This window comes from Punica granatum, chromosome 2, assembly GCF_007655135.1.
Source record: "Punica granatum isolate Tunisia-2019 chromosome 2, ASM765513v2, whole genome shotgun sequence".
Lineage (NCBI taxonomy): Eukaryota > Viridiplantae > Streptophyta > Magnoliopsida > Myrtales > Lythraceae > Punica > Punica granatum.
Window position 1 is genome coordinate 33249860 of NC_045128.1, and position 22484 is coordinate 33272343.

Consider the following 22484-nt stretch of genomic DNA (forward strand, 5'->3'; position numbering starts at 1 on the left):
CAACAATTGGCTTACTGAGTTAAATAATCGCATGTCTACAAGTGTCGAGGAGCCAAAGGTGTTACTATATATCCGAATATATAACAGTATCATCTACACGAGATCTTGGAGAATCGGTGGCAAGGAAAAAGTCTATCTAAAGCATAGGTTTGTCGTATAGTTGTGTCATTTATTTCGTGCGTTCTAGGCTAAAACTGTTTCCACAGAGGATGGAGACATCGTGCAGTAGCATATACCATTACATGAAAATATAGAGGTTTTTTTATAATTGAAAATATAGAGATTTTAAGTTGGATTTCTGACCGTATATCTAACTATATATATACAGAGAGAGAGGTCAGCTTACACAAAGAACCAATAGGCCTACTTATTATACCCCCAATTGCTTGTTAACCATCTCCCCACTAGCAGTCTCTCTCTCTCCCCCTCTCTCCCTCTCTCTCTCTCTCTCTCTCTCTCTCTCTCTGTCCTTTTGTGTTATTATTCATAGAAGAGAAAAAGAACATAAAGTGGAGGAAAATATCTCTTCTTCCATGGAAGCAAAAGGTTACACAAGAGATGGCACAGTTGATCTTCGCGGCCGCCCTGCGCTCGCCTTCAGAACCGGTAAATGGAAAGCATGCGCCTTTCTCGTTGGTAAGTACTTTTGGTCGTGAAGAAGTCATCCACAAACTCGGCTATATATCTTTTCCATGAGGAGCCTATTGCCGATCGATTGAACTCGTCACTTATCTATAAATGAATTTAGATGCAGGCTTCCACGAAACTGGCACCTCTTCTGATTGATTTAATTTCATCGAACACCGGATGACCCCTTTATTCATATGGTTCATGATTTTTTGAATGAAATTGTGTAAATGCCCCTTTACAGGCTACGAGGCATTTGAGAGGATGGCTTTCTACGGGATTGCATCGAACCTCGTGAACTACCTGACCACCCAGCTCCACGAAGACACCGTATCATCGGTGAGGAACGTGAATAACTGGTCAGGTGCAGTCTGGATCACCCCCATCGTCGGCGCATACATTGCCGATGCCTATTTGGGCCGATTCTGGACTTTCACCATCTCATCCCTAATTTACGTGACGGTAACTTCTCTTTTCTGCTTTTCCATGCATATAGTTCATATATATGCCACCAAACTCAGTACTCATCGATCCTAATAACATCTTATGTTCTCTCTCCCTCTCTCTTATCTTCTTTTTGATATGTGTGTACAAACATTCCTTTCACATTGAACTTCCACAGTGAGTGGAACACCTGTTTGGACAATATTTGTGGTCACCTACTCCCTATGGCCAATTAATGGTCTCAATTTGGGGCTCTGTGGGACCAAATGAAATGCCCCCCGCCTGTTACTTCATTAGTATACAGTGAGACAAAAAAAATAAAGAAAAGGAAATTTTAGATCCATATAAATTTTAATGTTATCCAGTCCACAAGTTATTAACCATTCAAATATATATTTCATTTTCCTAGTTCTAGCATATGGGTTTTATTCCCTATTGGCAACATGTGCTCCGATAATTTAATGCTTAACAATGATGGAACTTAAATGAGGTCCTATATCGGGCATGAAGTAGACACTAAATTCAACAGTCTTCACAAGTTTAAGGATATTTTGCATGCGATGAATGGCATTTTGTAATCAATGATCAATATACTTTTCCGGGCGATACTGATTTTCTGACCACAAGCCGTGCATGATTTGCGACTTCCAATCCAACAGGGGATGATTCTTCTGACAATGGCAGCCTCCTTAAAATTCCTAAGACCAACATGCGAGAATGGAGTGTGCAGCAAAGCCACAAGCTCACAGATTGCTTTCTTTTACTCTGCCCTCTATATCATAGCCATCGGGGCCGGTGGGACCAAGCCCAACATTTCAACCTTTGGGGCCGACCAATTCGATGACTTCAATCCACAAGAGAAGAGGCTCAAGGTTCTTCTTCTTCTTCTTCTTCTTCTTCTTCTTCTTCTTCTTCTTCTTCTTCTTCTTCTTCGGTAATTTGTATTTTTTATATTCTGCAAATTTGAATTATTTTTCAGCAAATTTAGCATATTGTAAAATTTTATGGTTGAATTTGAAGGTGTCATTCTTCAATTGGTGGATGTTCAGCTCCTTCTTGGGTGCCCTCTTTGCAACTCTTGGGCTCGTCTACATCCAAGAGAACTTGGGCTGGGGGCTAGGGTACGGTGTCCCCACAGTTGGGCTCGTCCTCTCCCTATTCTTGTTCTACTTGGGCACCCCCATTTACCGGCACAAGGTCTCTGCCACGAGCCCAACGAGCGATCTCATCCGCGTCCCAGCATCTGCATTCCGGAATCGGAGGCTTCCGGTCCCCAGTGACCCCTCGGAGCTCCATGAGCTCAGCAGACAGTGCTATGTTGCCAGCGGAAAGCGCCAGGTCCACCATTCCGCCGTCTTTAAGTAAGTGCCGGGAAATTTTTGGACCACTTATAGTTGCCACTATCGATTCTCGGGTAGATCCACCGGGGTGTCTCCTAATTATATAAGTCCTTATAGTAATGTCACTAGCTAAAATGGGATCACATAGTATAATACTAGATATTCTTGATATTGGGCGGCCGTGGATTGCCTGCCACTTGGAAGTACTTTCCCCCATGACCTTAGGAAGTGTTAATCATCAACAATAATAAGATAGATAGCACCACGTAACATAAAAAACACATGCAAGCACAATGGTAAAGTCATATAGACGGTGAGACTTACCGTGGGACCCGCAGAGATTGAGGTCCAGATTGGATACTTACTTGTCCATTTATTTTTTCGAATCTCTTAAAAGACCATGAAAAGTAATTCTAGAAACTTACTTGTCTGCACGTTCCATATAAATAACCTACTTCTTATTTTGATGAAAGGATGTCTAGTAATCTTACCAACATATTCCTAGCATATGTATAAAAGATGGTATGGTGGTGGGTCAAATAAATGCTCTTAGTGGTAGTACATGTTTGGCACAATAGAATGAGGAAACATAAATAAGGATATGAAATCTCATTATATTGTAGAATTTGTTCATCCATTCATACAAAACATATACTAGAAAATTCTGCAACGAGTTGCTTTCTTCGGTTCTGAAACTGAAACACCATGACATATAAATCTATGACTCGAGCAGAGTTCATGCATAGAGTCAATTGGATCAGGAAAAGATTCCAATTCTAAAGCGTCATGCAGCTTACCCGTGATATAATTTAGTGGTGGTCCTCCATTTTATGTGCTAGCTACGTACAAAAATAGCCATAGAATTTAGCTTGTATATATACATCGATTTCTAAAATGCCCATTCTCATTGGTCTTTTTGAGTTTCCATAGCCATTCATTTGCTTGAGAGTTGCTAGTCCATCCCCTTTAAGGCCCTGTTTTCTAGTACTTCCTTCTCGAACCTGTCCTAATGAATTGTCTTTTAGGTTTTCCCCCTACCAAGTTGTTGTTGTCGTTTTTCTTTCCTTTTTTTTTTTTTGGTGCAGTGCCCACTAATCCACTATTTCCAAGTCCAAACAGACTAAGGGTGAAGCATGGTAATATGGTGGACCAGTTAAGCCATGAGCACTAATTAACACAGGACAAATGCGGAGTTGCTATTGCCACCCCCCAATGGAATTGTCAATGCTTCATAGCCTTATTTGGGGAATGTCTATTGATGAATCTCTATCACTAAGCATGCATTTTGTCTTGTCTATTGATTATATGAGATCTAAAGTTGTTGCAAATAACCTCCACAAACTTTTTTTTAATGGAATTTTGTTTTTTATTTCTTTTCTAAGGTTCTTGGACAAGGCTGCGATAAAAGAAAGCACGATGTCTCCGACTGCACAACCGTGCACGGTGACGCAGGTGGAAGGCATCAAACTCATACTTGGCATGTTCCTGATATGGCTGGTAGTCCTGATCCCGAATACCATCTGGGCCCAGATTAACACCCTGTTTGTCAAACAGGGCACCACCCTGGACCGGAGCATGGGCCCACATTTCCAAATTCCGGCCGCTTCCTTGAGCAGCTTCGTGACCCTATCGATGCTCATCTCTGTGCCGATATACGACCGGTACTTCGTGCCCTTCATGCAGGCCAGGACCGGGAACCCAAGGGGGATCACCCTCCTCCAGAGGATCGGAATCGGGTCCGCTATCCAGGTCCTAGCGATCGCGATAGCCTACGCAGTGGAAGTCAAGAGGATGCACGTGATAAGCGTCCACGGGTCCTCCCACCCAAAGGACATCGTCCCAATGAGCATATTCTGGCTGTTGCCACAATACGTGCTACTCGGGGTAGCCGACGTGTTCAATGCGATCGGGTTGCTGGAGTTCTTCTACGACCAGGCCCCGGAAGAGATGCAAAGCCTAGGGACGACGTTCTTTACGAGCGGGATTGGTATCGGGAACTTCCTAAACAGCTTGCTGGTCACAGTCGTGGACAAGATCACAGGGAAGTATGGAGGGAAGAGTTGGATTGGGAACGATTTGAATGACTCCCACTTGGACTATTACTATGGGTTCCTTTTGGTCATTTCAACCCTCAATTTGGGAGCATTCATATGGGCATCAAGTAGGCATACTTACAAGAGAGAAATTATTGCTGAGGGTGCTGAAGTAGAAGCGAAGCAAGGCTCTGTGCTCCCAGTTGAAACCAAAGCCTTGGAACTACCTCCTCTAGGTTTACAAGTATAGGGGGGAAAAAAGAAAAGAAAAAATCCAAATAATAACGAGAGGTTTGATCGACTTAGTGTGAACTAACCCCCCTCTACGCGGGGGAAGAAACGTTTTACATTCCTAGCCACTTATTATCATGAATTTTAAGCAATCATAATTCATGCATGTCGATCACATTCTCGCCTAAAGTTTCTAGCATTATAGTGTCCGTGCGTACTTTTTCCAACCAAAAAATGGGGAGGACTATATTTTGCAGCATTAAATAGTTGATTCACGCCCTATGGTTAATACTGCACCACACCCTATTTACTTGATGTATATGCAAGCATATGGTATAGTACTCATAAGAAGTCGTCCAGAAGGATCGAACGACTTCCGATAGCCTAAGATCTTTCTTTGTCTAGTCTAGTCATGGCGGAGTTGTTAGCTTAAACACCCACATTTGGGAAGCAAAATCAAACTGTCCAATCTCTTGCAATTGCTATAGCTTTTTAATTGTGCAGTGGTCCGAAGCATTTAATGACATGAGTGGGAAAAAGGCAAGAGGTTTGAACGTTCAATCTATCTTTGACCAAAGTTCATGAAGTAGTTTAACCACTCAAAGATACATTAATTTGGAGGCCTCTCAAGTGTCTATCGGTAAACAAATTGGATCTTCTTTGAAAAAAAATTGCACATTTGACACTTTCATGCATGAATATTATCTAAATTAAAAAAATCAATCTATATTTATATAAAGTATTATATTCTCATAAAAAAATATTTTTTTTTTATTTTTAATTATAAGAGTACGAGTAAATAAAAAGAGTAAAGTTTATCCTCAATAATTGGGAAGGAATCAGCACCAATATATATATATATATATATATATATATAAAGCATATAAACAGCATGTATATAGTACCAGCTACGTCTTTCATAGAAGTTTCTTTTTTGTCGAGAAACTGCCCTTCTTATGCGAGTCAGTGTTTGTTGATAAATTAATGGACCGGTTGACGTTCAATCGAAATTACGAATTATAAACGCTTGGATTATCAAATGTCGTTGCTAAAAAATAATGAAGAGAGTTGAGGATGCGAAGAAGACAAATACAAACTCACCTCTTCCTGTTCAAACATTGCTTAGTCAAAGAACGAGAGAAAATAAATGGATATGTGTAGTTTTTTTCTTCCGATAATTAGGAAGGTCCGCTGACCTTGTAGATATAAATAATAGAAAATTATCCTTGTAAGCAAAAAGAAAAAATAATAAACAGCAGAAATAATGGAGCCATTTTTTTTTTTCGTGGTTGAACGGGGCGGAAGCCCAAGGAAAATTAAAGGATATAATAACGAGGTAAGGAATCCCTAGAAATGTCCCCTAATAGAATAGGGCCAAGACCATTAGGAACCGAATGAAGAAGTGAACACCTAATGACCTGGCGATCGGTCTCCGAGCAAGCCAATTTGTATAGCAATTTCCCTTGCTATAAATGTGTAGGATCCTGACCTTCCAGTCTCGAGCAAGCAGGTTCCTAACAACTGCAGCGATGGTCGAAGCAATGGAGCCTTGGCCATCTGATGAACGAGAAGGTCTTGAACACTGGTCGAGTCCACCTCAAGAATAAGTCTCCGGCGTCCTAAAGACCATGCAAGGTCCAGACCCGAGTGAACTCCCCAAAGTTCCGCCATCATGGAAGACGCTCTCCCAATATTGTGCATGAACCCTCCGATCCAACTCCCACCCAAGTCCAGAATCAGACCTCCCGCACCGGCTAACCCTGGGTTCCCTCTTGAAGCCCCATCCATGTTCAGCTTATACCACCCCTCCCCTAGCTTCTCCCATTGTATATGTTGCCATCTCCTAACAGAACCCGGAGAAGCAAGTTGATCAAATTTGCTCGCATTAGCAAAGTAACGGGCCGTTTGAGTGATACAACCAAATTAATCAAACGGTCTTCGAATATTCTCCGGAAAGATTTCCTTGTTCCTTCAATTCCAAGGGAGCCAACAAGCAACTCCAAAGACACTAGACTGATTCAATTCAGAATTTTGCGAGTTGCTCGGCATCTAGTTCGACTTCAACCAGTCATGTAAGGACTGCGTAAAGAAATTATTAAGTAACAAAGTGTGAACCAGCCTCGCCCATAGAGAACGAGTAAAAAAGCAGTCACGCCGGAACATGAAGTGACATCATTAGCTGCGAGCCATAAAAACATGCGGATCCGTTCTGGCCCATCCCAAGACACTATGAGTTTCCATAATGGGTGTGTGGTAGTATGAGGATTTCCCTCAGTTATATCATATGCAATAGCAACTGAGAACTCACCAGAAGAAGAATGTCTCCAAAATATCGAGTCTGGTCCTTCATTCATTGTAGGAGGTCGCATACCGGCAATACAAAAGAGGGACGAATGGTCAGAAGAGGTGCAAAAGTCGCCCAGCTCCACGAACCATTCGCTACAACAAAGTCTTTTACTGGTCTGTTATGCAATATATGAGGAATAGTACCAACGGCTGAATCCGCAAGACAGCCACCTCCTGGCATCCATCTATCCTCCCAGAATCGTGATCATGGTACCATCTCCTAGTAGCCAACCAGTCCCATTTGAAGTCGAGTTCCAAGCCGTAGAAACAGCCTTCCAGAGTCACGAATCAAAAGATCGAGTCGAGAGCGAGAGATCCAAACCTTGTCTTCTCGGATACTTTCAACGAAGAACCTGGACCCATAATTCAAATTCTCTGGTCAAGAAACCCCATCTGATTTTACCGAGCAAAGCAGTATTGAAATCAACCACCCTCCTCAAACCAAGACCCCCGCACAGCTTCCGGCATGTATAGCATCCCATCCAACAAGGTGAATCTTACGGTGATCAGGGGAATGCCCTCAAAGGAAATCGCAGCATAATCTCTCTATCTCCTTACAAACGTAAATTGAAAGCTTCATAATCTACATTGTGTAAGTGGGGGTAGCTAGCAAGACCGTTTTGACGAGAGTAGTCCGACCCGTCATCGTTAAAGTTGAAGCAAACCACCCATTAAGGCGTGACCTGACTCTACCGATCACATCTTGGAAATGAGCTCGTTGAATGTTACCATTAACAATGGGTATACCGAGGTACTTACTAAGGTTATTCGTCATCGAAAAAGCACAAAGAGACATGATATGGCTTCAATAATCCAATCGCACATTTTTCGAGAAAAAGACCACCGTATTCTGAGAATCGAACCCAGATTAGCCTTCCTTATTCCAAACAAGAAATTAATATATCTCTCTAAAGCAGATAGTTTTCTTTATATTAATCATGGCTGCGGCATTTCTCCATTCAACTGCTCCATGTAATAAAAGTATTGGTGCCTCCGTAAATAAAATTAATAATCAGAAAGCAATGCCTAACTGCATTCTTGTCAACCTTAATAATTAATAATTATGCATGCATGGATCAATTATTTTTGTAATGACCCTTTCAAAATCTTCCCTAAAATCAGTGCGAAATTCGAAATTAAAAGTGTGAAAGAGAGATTATGAGAAACTTCTGCACATATTCTTTTGAATGGTCAATGCAGGTTAAGTAATTAATTAATTAATCAATCAATAATTTACTCTTTTGATTAGTATAAACATCATTGTTTAATGCTCCTAACAATCACTAAGTCTATGGAGAAAATATAATTAATCTAACAAAGAAAAACTATTTGAATTATCTACTTTGTCAAATATCAGATCATATTGACCAGTACTTGTTTGGTAAGGTAGAACCGAAAGTTAATACAATATCCACATCATTATCAGTCAATTCATATATTATATATATATTTGGCATATATATGTTTTTCTTATACGAGATTTCGAGTCCAATTCTCGATTATGGGGCCATTCATTTTGTCTCTTCAACTAACGATGCATTGCCCGTTAAATTTATAATATATATATATATATATATATATAATTTGTACATCTCTGATAGATACTTTTTTGTTTACGTCCTCAGCCTGATTAGCTGAACCTGTTATTTTCTTATTTATTTATTGGTAGTCTAACTTCAACGTGGAAAAATGAGATTTAAAGCCGATAGCATATATTTTTTCTCGTGGGTAAATTCATAGGCACCAGATTGGACCTGATCGGAGCTGTCGGGGGACTTGACAGGGAAAAATCTTCCCCTTTCTTCTTTTTTTTTTTTGGGGTAATTTTGCCCATCAAATGGCTTTTAGTTTTGGGACAGCCAGTCCAATCATAATATCAAATCAAGATTGCATAATGAAGTCACCTACAGAAAGAAAGGCAAAGCAATTAGCAAGAAAGGAAGACAGAGAAAGAATTTTTATAGTTTTCTGATGACAATGCATTGAAAATTATTTGTCTCAATAATGCATGCATGTTGGCCTTCTCGAACGTCCAGTTTTCCACGTAACAGATATTGATACCCGTTTGAATTCGAAGAGAATTGATTTTAACTTTAACTTTAACTTTAACTCAACACACTACACAACAAAAATACATATTTCTCAATTCAAAATTTTAACTTTTAACTTTAACTCAACACACTACACAATAAAAATACACATTTTCCAAGTCAAATTTATAATCACATCTCATTTTTCATTTTCCACAATTAAAATCAAAATCAAAATCAAAGTAACTTTAACTCTGAATCCAAACGGCCCTTTAAAAGTACTCCATATAATTTACCGAAAAAGGAAAAAAAAAACTACGTATAATTAAGCCAACAATCGAACTAAAGTTAACCCAAGCTAAAATATTGAGAACACCCTCATGATCTAACTGAAAAAAATAGTACTACATCTGGATTCCTTTTTTTTTCCCTAAATAGATTCGTACAATTGATATATATATATATATATATATATATATATGCTATAGGTTGATCCATTAGTTTGAGCCTCTTAACCAATTTTTCTTTATTAAGGGATGTTTATATGTCTAATATAAAATAGAGAAAAGGAAAATAAATGGTAAGAAATTTCTTTAATGTGACGTTTGGTACGTGAGAATATATGTGAATTCCCAAAAAAATTAATTTAAATTTTCTGAACTCACAAGATTATCATGTTTGATTGGATCGGACAATCCACATTTTCAGTCTCATATTCTCACTCGAATGGTAAAGTAGATTACATGAGGGATAGAAATGTGAATTCCCACGTTGATGGGAATGTAGATTAATAACAATTTAATTGTTGGAAATCTATCAAATGCCTCCAATTTTTTGAGCTAGAAATTACTGACATTTATATCGAAAAAAAGAAATTACTGATATTTGGTACAGTAATATTATCTTTGACTTTCAACCAAAATATTCTAAGTCAATTATCATTCGTGGAATCCTTTTTTTTTTGGTAGGCTTTTATATTCCATGTTCCTATTCCTTTTACGCCCATAAACCTCATTTGTATTAAAAAGAGAAAAAAAAAAAGTTGAACTAGAAGTCTCGCGATTCCATACTAAGAGCGAGGACCATTAATTGCACTATACATTTTCTCTCAAAAAGAAAAGAACATTTTAACGACCACACTAGAACCTTTGACTAATACAAGCGCATGCAAACTTTTAGAATTGAACCGCGTCCATGAACATAAAATAAAAGACACCGGCCACGCGCTGTACGAGCGGAATTAGTTCAGACAATTATAATACTGGATTGCTAATTTCTTAATATAAGGTAAAATTTTTAGCAATAATTAACTTGACTTATAAAATGAATATACACAAAAACATTTTGTTCTTTTTTTTTATTAAAAAGGGTGTAGTATAGTGGCGACTTTCCTGACAATCAAGAAATTGCAAGTTTGATGCTTAGTGGGACTATTTGTGTCACTTTATTAACTATTAAGATTTATATTTCATTGTACCAGACTTATGGCTTTTCTTTATAACTAGAAAAAATCAATTATTTTTTTATGAATTGGACCTTTTTGAGAGAAATGGGATGTCAAGCAATAGCACACGCTTACTCTTACTTAAAAATTAAGAGGTTACTGGTATTATTTATGACCCCTTATTTTTTTGGATAGAAGGGAAACGTTAGAAAAAGATTTCTTGTTCCATATATGGGACTCTGCATGCTCCTGGCTGAAGGACCTCTGGTTGTAAGAAGAAGGGAGAAAAAGTGGATTGAGTTGTGACACGTTTTCCGAAGGGAAAGAGAGAGAGTAAGTGATGCAAGCTGTGCTGGTTGAGGAAGGATGGTGAGATGTGGAATTCATTGTAGGTATGTTAGACGATTAGTTGTTGTACCTTTAAAATTAATCATTTTAGAGTAAGAGATGATAGTGCGGTAATATAAAGCGCCAATTTATTAGTGGAATTTATATATCATTTTATTATACCTTTTTTTTTATTATTGTACTTGCCTATGAGCCTCTATTAATGATCGAAAAAATCCATTCATGACCTTGAATTTCCACTAATTTACTGGCTTTAATTTAATAATTAAACACACAATGTGGAATGAGTAATTTTTGTAAAAGCATAGTGAGAAAAAAAAATGGTTGTGGTAGCTTTATATGTAAGTAGATATAAGTAGTAGCAGATATAATTTTTCTTACGTATAGTCAAGTTCCCAAAATTAGACTGGTTTTTAAGCATGTTTTCATATAATTCACCGTATTTCAAGCTTGATTCAAAGTTTAGAGCTGAAGGAGGTCATCATCTCCCTAGTTACCATTTTGTCAAACCTCTCAACAAACACCAAGAGCTTGGCTAGGAAGGCCATGGACGCTAAGTATGGGAGCTCCCTAAAGCCAGAGAATAGATCAATGAGCTCTTCCTCAATAGTTTGGAAAGGACTCCAAAATTACAAGGACGCGTAGGTTCGTGCTTCATCATAGGTAACGGTGCCTCAACCTTGGCTTGGTTAGAGGCTAATCAATGCATGCGTTCATTGTTCATAATAATTGTCCTAAAAAAGGAAGAAGTCTTCAGCTTAGTTCTCATATCAATCATGCATTAATTATGGTTCCCTTATGTGCCCTTGGGTCAGCCCTCTTGCCCCATATATTGCCCGACTGTGCGTAGCTGGCAGCCCTAGGTGGGGATAAGCAATGAGCTAAAATCACAAAAGGAGAAAAGTTGAATAGTCTGGAGTGGTTAGTAATAATTTTCTCAAATATAAATTGATTTCTTTTTTTCAGTTATAATGGAGGTCAATAGAACTAATATAATAAAATAGAAATTTTAATAGTTATAACAGGGATACGGGTAGTCCTTTAATGAGTATCAAACTTGCACTCTCTTAATTATCAGGCGATGGACGTGTATTTGCGTTACACCCTATTTTATTTATTTATTTATTTTAAATATGAATCCAATCCAGTTTAAGGAGCTGATAAAATGTTTAGATTTGGACTGATTTTACAATTAAAAATAATAATAAAACGATTCTAATAAGTATTAAAGATAATTGGGTTCATTAATATTATAATCTAAACCTTTTATTCAATCTTGACTTATTGATCGATATTCTTTTTTATTTTTTCCAATTCTCATAAACTTGGGCCATGAATACAGATCAGTAACTTTTAGCCCTAGCAACCTCAAGGGGTTTTGCGCAGTAGTTAAGGAGGAGTTTATATATTCATCCGGTTTCGGATTCAAAATCTCTTAGTATCACCAGAGCACTTTTAGTGTGATTACATGCTCTGTACATCATCGGAATTCGTGAAGTCCTGGGAATTAGTCAGACGAAATCCGAACATTCCGAGTTTTTTCTAAGCCCTAGCAATTTTAATAGTCCATATTAATAGTCTCATCAAGTCATCTATTTAAGTTAACCTCCTTGAGTAGATAATGATGTGGAAAAAAATTCGATATGGGATCTTCCTCCCACCATGAAAATTTTTTCCGGCCATTCCCGGCAGGATGGTTCTTTCCTTTTCCCCTCTCCCATGGTCTCTTTCTAATTTTCTCACCGGACTTTCGTGTTTTATCTCACCCTCAAGATATTTCCCAATCACAAAACACGAGGTGAGCAGGGTGTTAGGGAGTTGTTCCCGAGAAACCCCTCCGATGCTCCCAATCAATTGGCTGGGGGGAAAGAGGGAGGTAGTAAAGTTATTAGAGATGACTTGATGAAATAGCCCGCCCGGACGACGAGAAAAATTCTTCCTGGTGGGAGAAATATTCTTTTTGTTGTCACATCGGATATGACATTTTCTTATTGTGCTTCACTCAAATAGCTATATACATGGATTACTTAGAAAAGCAAAGAAAATTATTAGACACCCAAAATGCTAGATTGGTTATTTTCAATATATCAAGTTGGTTTCCGTGTCTGCATTTTGGTACTGATCAATCTATATCTACAGTGGAAAGTTAAAGATAGCACGAGAGAGATGGATTTTACGCGTAGATAGAGACACATGAGTTTTTTTTATTGTGCCCATCATCGTCCATAGATAGCTTTAGTTTGACTATATGCATGGCCTTCTGCACAAAAATCCAAAGGTTATAGTTAATTTAATCCATGAGCTCGTGATGGGGAGAACCAGAACCACGTCAAAAGGTAAAGAGAGGAACGATTGGAAAAAGTCATGTTTGAACGTAGAAATGCCAGCTCTAATTTGCACAACGCGAGCTATAATTTCCCGACCATGTACGTAGTAGTCTACGTGTTAGGTGACCTGCCGACCCTTGCCACCTTGAGAGAGATAATCCCTATTTCTGTGTGTCTTCCTTGTCTCTCTCATGATCTCATCTTCCTCTATAAAAACCCCAACACATCGTTCGACAATTTCATCAGAGACTGCAATTGATCCATTCTTGCTCTTTAAGTTTAGAGATAGCAACGTCGGTAACGACTATGGCTTCTTCTAAGTCAATGGCCGTTATTAGTTTGACTTTGGTGGTGCTCTTGCTCATGAGCATTCACTCAGATGCTCAGCTCTCGACCGGGTTTTACTCCAAGTCATGCCCCAAGCTCCACAAGACCGTGATGTCGACGGTCCGTTCCGCCATTGCCAAGGAGGCCCGTATGGGCGCGTCTCTCCTCCGACTCTTCTTTCACGACTGCTTTGTAAACGTACGTAAAAGTACTCGTCATTCATATAGGATGCATGTGTTTTAGAACATGTATCGGTCGCTCTATATTTAACTTGTCCTTTTATTGTACTCCAGGGATGTGACGGGTCGATCCTGTTGGATGACACCTCGTCCTTCACAGGAGAGAAGAATGCGGCCCCGAACAGGAACTCAGCTCGGGGATTCGAAGTCGTCGACCAAATCAAGTCCGCTGTTGAGAAGGTGTGCCCCGGCGTGGTCTCTTGTGCAGATATACTTGCCATCACTGCTCGTGACTCTGTTCAGACAGTAAGTCCTAGACTGTACTCTCTCTACTTACAAAGAATTAATTTATTAGCATTTGACGTTCGCTATAACACCCTTCAATTAACTATGGCTTATCTTCATCAAGACCATTGTCACGACCGACATCGTGCATTTTTTTATTTCTAAGTTGATATATTAACCGTCACACGGGAATGATTGGGCAGCTCGGAGGGCCGACTTGGGAAGTGAAGCTAGGAAGGAGAGATGCGAGGACAGCAAGCCAAGCTGCGGCAAACAACAGCATCCCGCCCCCGACCTCGAACCTCAACAATCTCATCTCTTTCTTCAGCAATGTTGGTCTCTCCACTCGGGACATGGTTGCGCTCTCCGGTCTGAACACTCTCTCCATCAAAACCTACTTTGAACCCCTTTTTCTTTCAAGAACTGCATCGATTAAGCAAAACCGATATTCATCATAAAAAAAAAGAGTTGTAAAACAATCCCAAACCAATAACCGGGGAGTTCTTTTACGAAAGGAATTGCAATATGAAGATCAGTAGATCCTATACATCACGTATCGCTTTTGACTATGTATGGAGACTATCATGGCCTTGGATGACGTGGGCCTTCATGGGCCACATATATTACGTAATGAGCCTGGCCCATTACTACATACGATGTGAACGCTCACTATGGGGTCTTGAGGCTGTTCTATACAAACTACATTTTTCTGCGTGATAATTCATTAAAAAATTTTATAAAATAATACCGGAATCTTTTCTGAAAAAAAGTAATCATATCGCACGAGGAGATCATTAGCTAACCGGAAACAACTAGGTGATGGACTAATTTTAATTATATTGCAGAAAATATACAGTAATTTCAATTGAATTTTTAACTGTGATTGGTTCTGTTCACCGTATCACTTATGAATCTTACACTTTAATTATACATTTTGCAGGAGCACATACAATTGGACAGGCAAGGTGCACGAGCTTCAGGGCGAGACTCTACAATGAGACCAACCTCGACTCCTCCTTGGCCCAGACCCGGAAGAAGAACTGCCCGAGGACCACCGGCAACGGGGACAACAACCTCGCTCCGCTAGATGCCCAAACCCCAACGTCTTTTGACAACTACTACTTCAAGAACCTCGTCCGGAACCGCGGCCTCCTCCATTCCGACCAGCAGCTCTTCAACGGGGGTTCCACAGACTCCCTTGTCCGAACCTACAGCGGCAACCCCTCCACCTTCACCTCCGACTTCGTGGCTTCAATGATCAGGATGGGAGATATCAAGCCCCTCACCGGGTCCAAAGGAGAGATCAGGAAGAACTGCAGGAGGATCAACTGATGAGCCATTCAGTACCAAGAGTATTGCTACAGGCTACGAACTTGGTCGTTCTTGGTTTTTCTCTATGTCGGAATAAGGTTCTGCAATTCCAATGAGTTTTGGGTCTCTTCGAGTCACTCTTGATACAAGAGGATGTCATGTGCAATTTTCTGATTTTTCGTTTTGATTAATAGGTTGTTGTTGTTGTTGTCGGCAATTTCAGTGTTGATTTTTTATATATACTTTCGCTTTCAGTTGGAAAAGTGTCTAGTAATCATCTTTGTTTGAACTTAGAAGATGTTTTGTCCAGTTCGATTGACCTTTTTATGTGCCTTCAAATTAATGTCGGAGGACACGTACCTAAGCACTCATAATCATCATTGACTTATTATATCATCTAAGAACGGTGGCCTTCTTCCAAACGTCACCGCGTATTGAGAGATGTTAATTAGATCCCTTGAGTATGTTTCGACGAACCGCTCAGACATTGCTTTTGCCATCAACCTTGTTAGTCAATTTATGCATCAGCCTCCATATGGTCTTTTCTCATCTCATCTACAAGCAACGGAAGTGAATTTTACGCGATTGGCCTGCTATTATATTTCATGACTAACTTAAGAGACTCTTGTATCGCACCCATCACCGACTGAAGCACCGTTCATCTACTCTTTGTTGGGAGAGGGTGCATTTCCCTGTTCTTGTATCGCCATTTCATCTTGGAACATTCATTCTGTATGTTTTACAAAACTAAGAGAGGAAATTCTTCAATAGTCACCACGGAAGGATGAAGGAAAGATGGGAATTACATGAAATGAAAGTAGAGATATGAAACGAGAAGACAGAAGAAGAAGTGTATCCTTAGTGCCTTGTTCTACTACTAGATAGGGAAGGGGGGAAGGGTATGAGAAATTATTGTCCTTGATGCTTCGTTCTGCTTTTAGAAAAGGTATATAGGCACAGAATTCAGAAAATGGGGATTTTTTTTTTCTCATCGTGGCAAAAGGTATGGAGGTTTGCTTTCTTTGCTTTCATGTTTTTTTTTTCACTATAAAGTATGGAACCATTCGTAGTGGACTTGTGAAATTTTTAAATGATGACATGTACTCCTATCAGTGATCGATTATGAAATTAACGACATATTTTATGTCAGTCTTCACATTAATCTATAGGTATACTTATACTCTAAGAATATTCCCTTTATTTACCTTCCATTGCAGCTTTTTACTTCTTCCATCTCTCGGTTCCTCGTCATTTTCTTGGGGATAGGTGAGAGTTGAAATTTGGATGCCTGCTCGATGTCGTGTAACTCTACCCCAACTAGAGGGGCCGATTTGAAATTAAGCCCAAACTAAATTGTCTGGGCATTCAGCCCAAGTTTTGGCCCAAAATAATTAGGCCCAATTTAAACATAAACAGCCAGTGGACCTTTTCTATTGGGCAATGAAAGGCCTGGGCCGCTGACCAAGCACGTTTTATTTATGCAAATAGCGAGTGTTCTTCCTCCCCGCTACGTTAAATGCTGTAATTATAAGTTCACGCGTATATATATATATATATATACACACACATATAGCTAGTGTTCTTTCACGCACCTGATCAATTTGCACTTTTTCTTGGACAAGTTAAAAGGCTAGTCATTCACACTCGACCTAAGATAATTAAATCCATGTGGTTTGTCTGGTGGAGATTTGGACCTCGGCAACCACCAAGGACGGCAGTGCAGGCCAAACTCCAGAGAGTTTCTTTTCTTATACATGTGTAAGTTATAATATATGTGCGGGTAATGATCTCTATGTATACATATTTGGCCGTATGGTATGCGCATCTCTCTTTTTGCCATAGGTTATTTATTATAAATGACGACATACAAAAGACGATATATTATATTAGGGATGACTAAATAAAATCTTACCTACTCTGCCGGCTGGAATCTTAAACAGTAAGTTCTGTAAACAAAATTTATGATATGAGAAATCTAAACATATACAGAGAAATTATATATTTAACCTCATTTCGATGACAGCTAGTTAATTAGGTATTTATATATAGATGATATATAATCTGACAATATATTTTAATCTCGTTTGCTGACAACACTAATTCATGTATCAGAGATTCTTCATGATATTTGTCAACCCACATAAATGCCTCCAGTAAAAACCCTAATTAACTAACTATATCTTCATTTTTTCTTCTTTTTCTCTAAACGGTCATGAAGTCCATTCCCAAGCGGATACAACCGTCCACTACAAAAGCGGATATAAGGGAAAATACCCAAGCAGAAATTACAAGAGCGGAATAAATCGATTGACCCGCCAGGACAGGTTACATGGAAGATACATGGTAAAAAAATACATCGGGTAAGAATGAAGCAATTGTGGCAAGTTGTCCTGAAACCAATAAATATATAAACAAAATGATGTATATCATATAACTCATAAAACATGAGTGTTTGTTTTCTTTTTCCCCCCCTTGAGGTTCCTCAAAGAGTTCGAATCATACCAAGAGTTTCATTGAAAACAATTTCTATAGAATCAAAATTATTTCAATGTAAACTCATTCAAGTGAATCATTGTTGCTTTTTAATAAGGTTTCGAGTTGGAGTATTGTTATAAAGATAATTCATGATTGGAATTTTTTTATTTCAATGGCCAACCCGACTTAAATTTGAATTAATTACAGTTCATTGAGTTGTCAAATATAAAGTGGTGTACATAGGGAAAAAAGAACATTACCTTAGTATAGATTAATGCTTGATATGGACCGCTGGGAGAGGAATTAGCCTAGGTTGCAAACTATTTTGGACCCTCATTAACCGAAAAAAGGAAAATAGTATTGTAATTTCTTTTTTTCTTTTTCTTTTTTTTGCCACGTAGTATACACTTATAATTATTAGTTTGGGTAACAAATTAGTGTTATTGGAAACCTCATTCTTCATACCAATTTGCGTCTTCCCAATACACCTTTGCCACATAAACTATGCATCTTTATTTTTTTTTCTCTCTGGGAAGTATCCCCTCGTGGCTTCCTAAGGAACATCTGTGAATATTGGGATCCCAAGTCTTCTTCCAGTCAATCTCGAATGATATCATGTTGGCCTGGGCACGATTTCGATGCCCTTGTATGTGTAGGTGTGTATATATACATACGTATATATGTATATATATATATATATACACACTTAAAACATATTGTAAGCACAAACAAAATAATAATATTGAGAAAAAATTATTAGGAGGCATGGGGCGGAGGCATGTACTGGGACAAAGTAAGGATGCCAACATTTGAAGCAACCATGACCTAAGACCAAATACTATCACATCCCCATGGTTTTCTAGAGATTGGGATATATGATAAAGACCAATCTTATAATTATATATAGTTCTTTCTTATATCGTAGGCTTTTTAGCTATTTTATAAAATAATACAGGACAATGACTATCAAAATTACATGTAAATTACAAGTGTATATAGCGTGACTTCGCAAAGAGATATATATCAATCTAACTAATTGATTGTACAAAGCGTGTGAAAACTGTAACTAAGAATATCGAAAAACTTGACACACTATATGACGAGAAACCACAGGCAAAATTCGAAATTTGCTAGGATTGTGTAGCTGACATTTGATTCTAATTAATTACAAGGAGGAAAACATTCAGAAATTAAAGCAAAAGCGATGAGTTGCTTTCTTGCTTATATAAAACAAGTTTCTTTCTTCCCCAATTATTCCACTTAACTGGTTGATGTCCACACGCTAAGGAAACACCAGCAGTCCAAGGAACACCAAAAAAAAAAAGCAAAAACAAAAACAAAAAAAAAGTGTAGCTGGCACCACCATTGACAATCCAACAAGGCATAGTACAGTTACACGCACGCATATGTATAGAGAAAAAAAGTAAAACTACCATACCCAGCTAGCTTGCTTGAGTTCACCAATTTTATTTTATTTTCCCGGTAAGGGAAAGGGCAAGAGATCAAATAGAAAATCAAGTTCTATCTAAAAAGAATAAACCTTAATATTACTATTTAAATTATCTTTTTAACAGTTTCTGTGTTGGTCCATAAATGAAATATGTTAGACTAAAAACATCAGAGTCCAAGGTTTATGTAGGCGTCAAACACGAACTCAATCAAGCATATATCTTGTTCCTAAGGTTCATAAATTAGGTATATCATACTTAAGTTTTTCAAAAAACGAATGCACCCATCTCAATCGTATCATTGACATCTATTTCATTCACTATGCTAATTTGAGGGCTCACTAACCGATCCTTTTCACATACTAATGTCTGTCTAGTTAATCGATATTACCAAACAAATCAAATTAATACCATGGAGAAACAAGGAAAATGATGCAAACAAAGATATCCTTGGAGTGCTATTATAGGTATTGGCCGTAATTAAGTTGACAAGTTGGCAAAAGTGGCCATTAGAATTGTAATGCAAATAAATAACAAGTCTCTATTAAAATAACTCTCCGGATAAGTAATTCTGTGGAATACATATTATAGAGAAAAACGCAACATAAACACATGGGCCAAAAAGAAAAAATTGTAACATAAGCACATGATACGATGTATGTGAAGGAGCACATATGGATCCAACCATCTAAAACACTCTACATGGAGGGTTTCATCAAGATCAAGGACCCTCTGAAAAACCCAGTTAAGCAAATTCATTAGCAATTCAATATTTTTCATCTTCTCTTTCTAATTATCCGTTCATACATTATATGAAGATTAAAAGGGGAATATTATTTCAGTGATCGAGTTTAGAATTTTAACCGAAATAGGAGACGTTTTCGCTTGAGATGGAGTTGAAGTCAGTAGTGCAACTCGACGTTGTTGGTTGAGTGAAGACAGAAGAGCACGAGATAGCAGCGGGAGGGGGAAGAGACGATGGTTGTGGGGACGGAGGCTGAGGTTGCAGAATGGGAGGCGGTGCAGCCACTGAGACAATGTTGACACCGGGGCCCGAAGAAAGCAAGGTCATATGAGAAGAAGAAGGGAGGACGTTTGCTTCTCTGTACTTGTATTTCAGGATTTCAGCCCTCACCGCATTGAGCTCGGCTTGTAGAGATTGAACTTGCTGTTGCAAAGCCGAGATTGCACCCATACAACCATAAACTGGATCCCTGAGCCTCACATTTGCTTCGTAAACGAGACTGTTAGCTGCATCTGCCCTCTGGCTTTCAGGCACCTCCTAGAAGTTCTCCAAAATAGAGTTCGGAAAATCATATCCGCGTCAAATATGGACAAGTACAAAGAACACGTCTATACACATATTTAATGTGAATATTCACATTATATAAACATCTGAAAGAGTTGAATTTTACTTAAATCAACATAGGTGGCTAGAAATTCAACGTCTTGAAGAAGCAGACACAAACATTGAATTTGAGCTTTTCTTTTGTTTTTTTTTTTCTTTTAAACAAAGGAGATTTCATGATTCTGGAAGGGGATAGATCAAATTTAACCTTCAATTAGTATACATCAATCTTTTAGTAAATCTTTCTCTTTTCAATATTGCTAGAAGTATACGAAAAGCAGGATCTCTTAACACGCTCTAAGACATCCAACAGTATACATCGGCCAATGCACCAGAGAGAGAACGAAGCAATGAATTTTTTTTTTTTTAATGGGGATCAGGGCTTTACCATTAGCATCTTGGAGACATTGCTGGCACCAAAAACCTTGTGAACAGATGCAAACTTCTGAGGCTCATGAGGAGAGAAGTATGGAGAGAAGGGGCACTCTTGAGCACACCTTCTCCTCAAGAGCTTACAAGCCGCGCATGGAGTAATCGTGTTTAGGGTTCCGGCCTGACTCTGAGGACTCAACATGTGCCGCCGTCCCATCAGACGAGAAGGGGCAACATCAGCTTCTCTCTTAATCTTCTTCCCGATTTCATCTAATCTCTCCCTACATCACACAAACCAAATTACCACAATCCCCTAAAACCCATAAATCTTTAACATTTTGATTCTTCCATAGCACATCTAACCATATATAACACAATTCTTCAGAACGGCATTTCTAAGTTAAAATAAGATGAATGAAAAATTAGCCAAGGCTTTCAAATGTGAATTCATTGCCCCGTGAAATTAAAAAAGTACACAGATTCGCATTCTATTATCTTCAAGAAAACAAAAGGCAGTATCTGTAGGCGATCGAGCAGTTCAAAAAATAAAAAGAACTTCGGGGCTCAAAAGAACCGTGTGCAGAAGAATTAAAATATTGTTGGAAAGATGTGTGTTGATAATGAAAACTCCACCAGTAGAAAATTGGAGCTCCTTTTTTGTTTCTTTTTCTTATATTTTGCTATGAGGGAAAAGAAAACGAGAGAAATGAGATGTGGGCAGCTTACCTTTCCCTGGACATTCAGGCATGCTCTCTCAGAGTATAGGAAGAGAGATGGGAGATTAGAGAGAGAGAAGAGAGCAAATAGAAGAGAAAAACTAATATAAGGGGAGAGGATGAAGGAAAGAAAAGAGTGCTTAAAAGGCAAGGCAGAGAAGAGAGAGAGAGAGAGAGAGGCAAAGGCAAACAAAGAATGCTTAAAATAGAAAGAGGGGGCAAAAAGGGTTGTCACGAGTGTTTCTCCATTGAGTAGGGTTTAAAGATTTGGTTCCCTTTCACTCCTCTCCTCTCTCTATTGCTCTCTTGATGATGATGATGATCTTCTCCTCCTCCTGGTGGAGAGAACTGACCAGGCTGACCTGTGACCTTAGCTTGTACGAGAAAGTCTTAAATGTCTGCACTGCAGGTGCAGCTGTGTATGGTGTGGGTGTGGTGGGGTGCAGCTACCTTAGCTGCTGCAGCTCTCTCTTGCTCATATGCTGCTCATTATTTCCTCAGACACTGTCTCCTCCTCCTGAGATTTGCAGAAACCGACCCAAACTGATTCTGGCTTTGTTTCTTGTCTGGGGACGCAAGTCAGATCATTACTGCACAACTCAAACTAAGAGAATGAAAGGGGAAGAGACACTGTGTCTGGCGTCTACTAAATATTAATGAATATATCAATTGGATTGGTTCAAAAGATTCCGGATTAGTCTCATTAAATAAAATTTCGAATTTAAGTCTTATAAATATATAATATACTTGATTGGGAGATTTTTATTTCTCGAAGGACTGACTCGACTTGAGCAGAATTAAGATGAGTTGAATTTTTAGATATTATAATATCCATAAAATATATATATATATA

The 22484-nt window shown here is 38.6% G+C and overlaps 3 protein-coding genes across 3 annotated transcripts; 2 read left to right on the forward strand and 1 right to left on the reverse strand.

Annotated features, from left to right (window-relative positions):
- The first annotated feature begins 338 nt into the window (after positions 1-338).
- Positions 339-4850, forward strand: LOC116197014 (protein NRT1/ PTR FAMILY 5.1). The gene is made up of 5 exons (XM_031527003.1): positions 339-636; positions 872-1089; positions 1731-1943; positions 2092-2432; positions 3794-4850. Exons 1-5 carry the CDS (start codon positions 534-536, stop codon positions 4692-4694), a joined length of 1776 nt encoding a protein of 591 aa, XP_031382863.1. The 5' UTR covers positions 339-533; the 3' UTR covers positions 4695-4850.
- Positions 4851-13405: 8555 nt separating this feature from the next.
- On the forward strand, positions 13406-15581 carry LOC116193537 (peroxidase P7). Its single transcript, XM_031522280.1, has 4 exons — positions 13406-13695; positions 13791-13982; positions 14165-14330; positions 14902-15581. Exons 1-4 carry the CDS (start codon positions 13477-13479, stop codon positions 15291-15293), a joined length of 969 nt encoding a protein of 322 aa, XP_031378140.1. The 5' UTR covers positions 13406-13476; the 3' UTR covers positions 15294-15581.
- A 4129-nt stretch (positions 15582-19710) lies between these two features.
- Positions 19711-22231, reverse strand: LOC116194348 (LOB domain-containing protein 15). The gene is made up of 3 exons (XM_031523148.1): positions 21642-22231; positions 20932-21196; positions 19711-20477 (listed from the first exon to the last, which is right to left on the reverse strand). The coding sequence occupies exons 1-3, from the start codon at positions 21653-21655 to the stop codon at positions 20055-20057; spliced, it is 702 nt and encodes a 233-aa protein (XP_031379008.1). The 5' UTR covers positions 21656-22231; the 3' UTR covers positions 19711-20054.
- Positions 22232-22484: the final 253 nt, after the last annotated feature.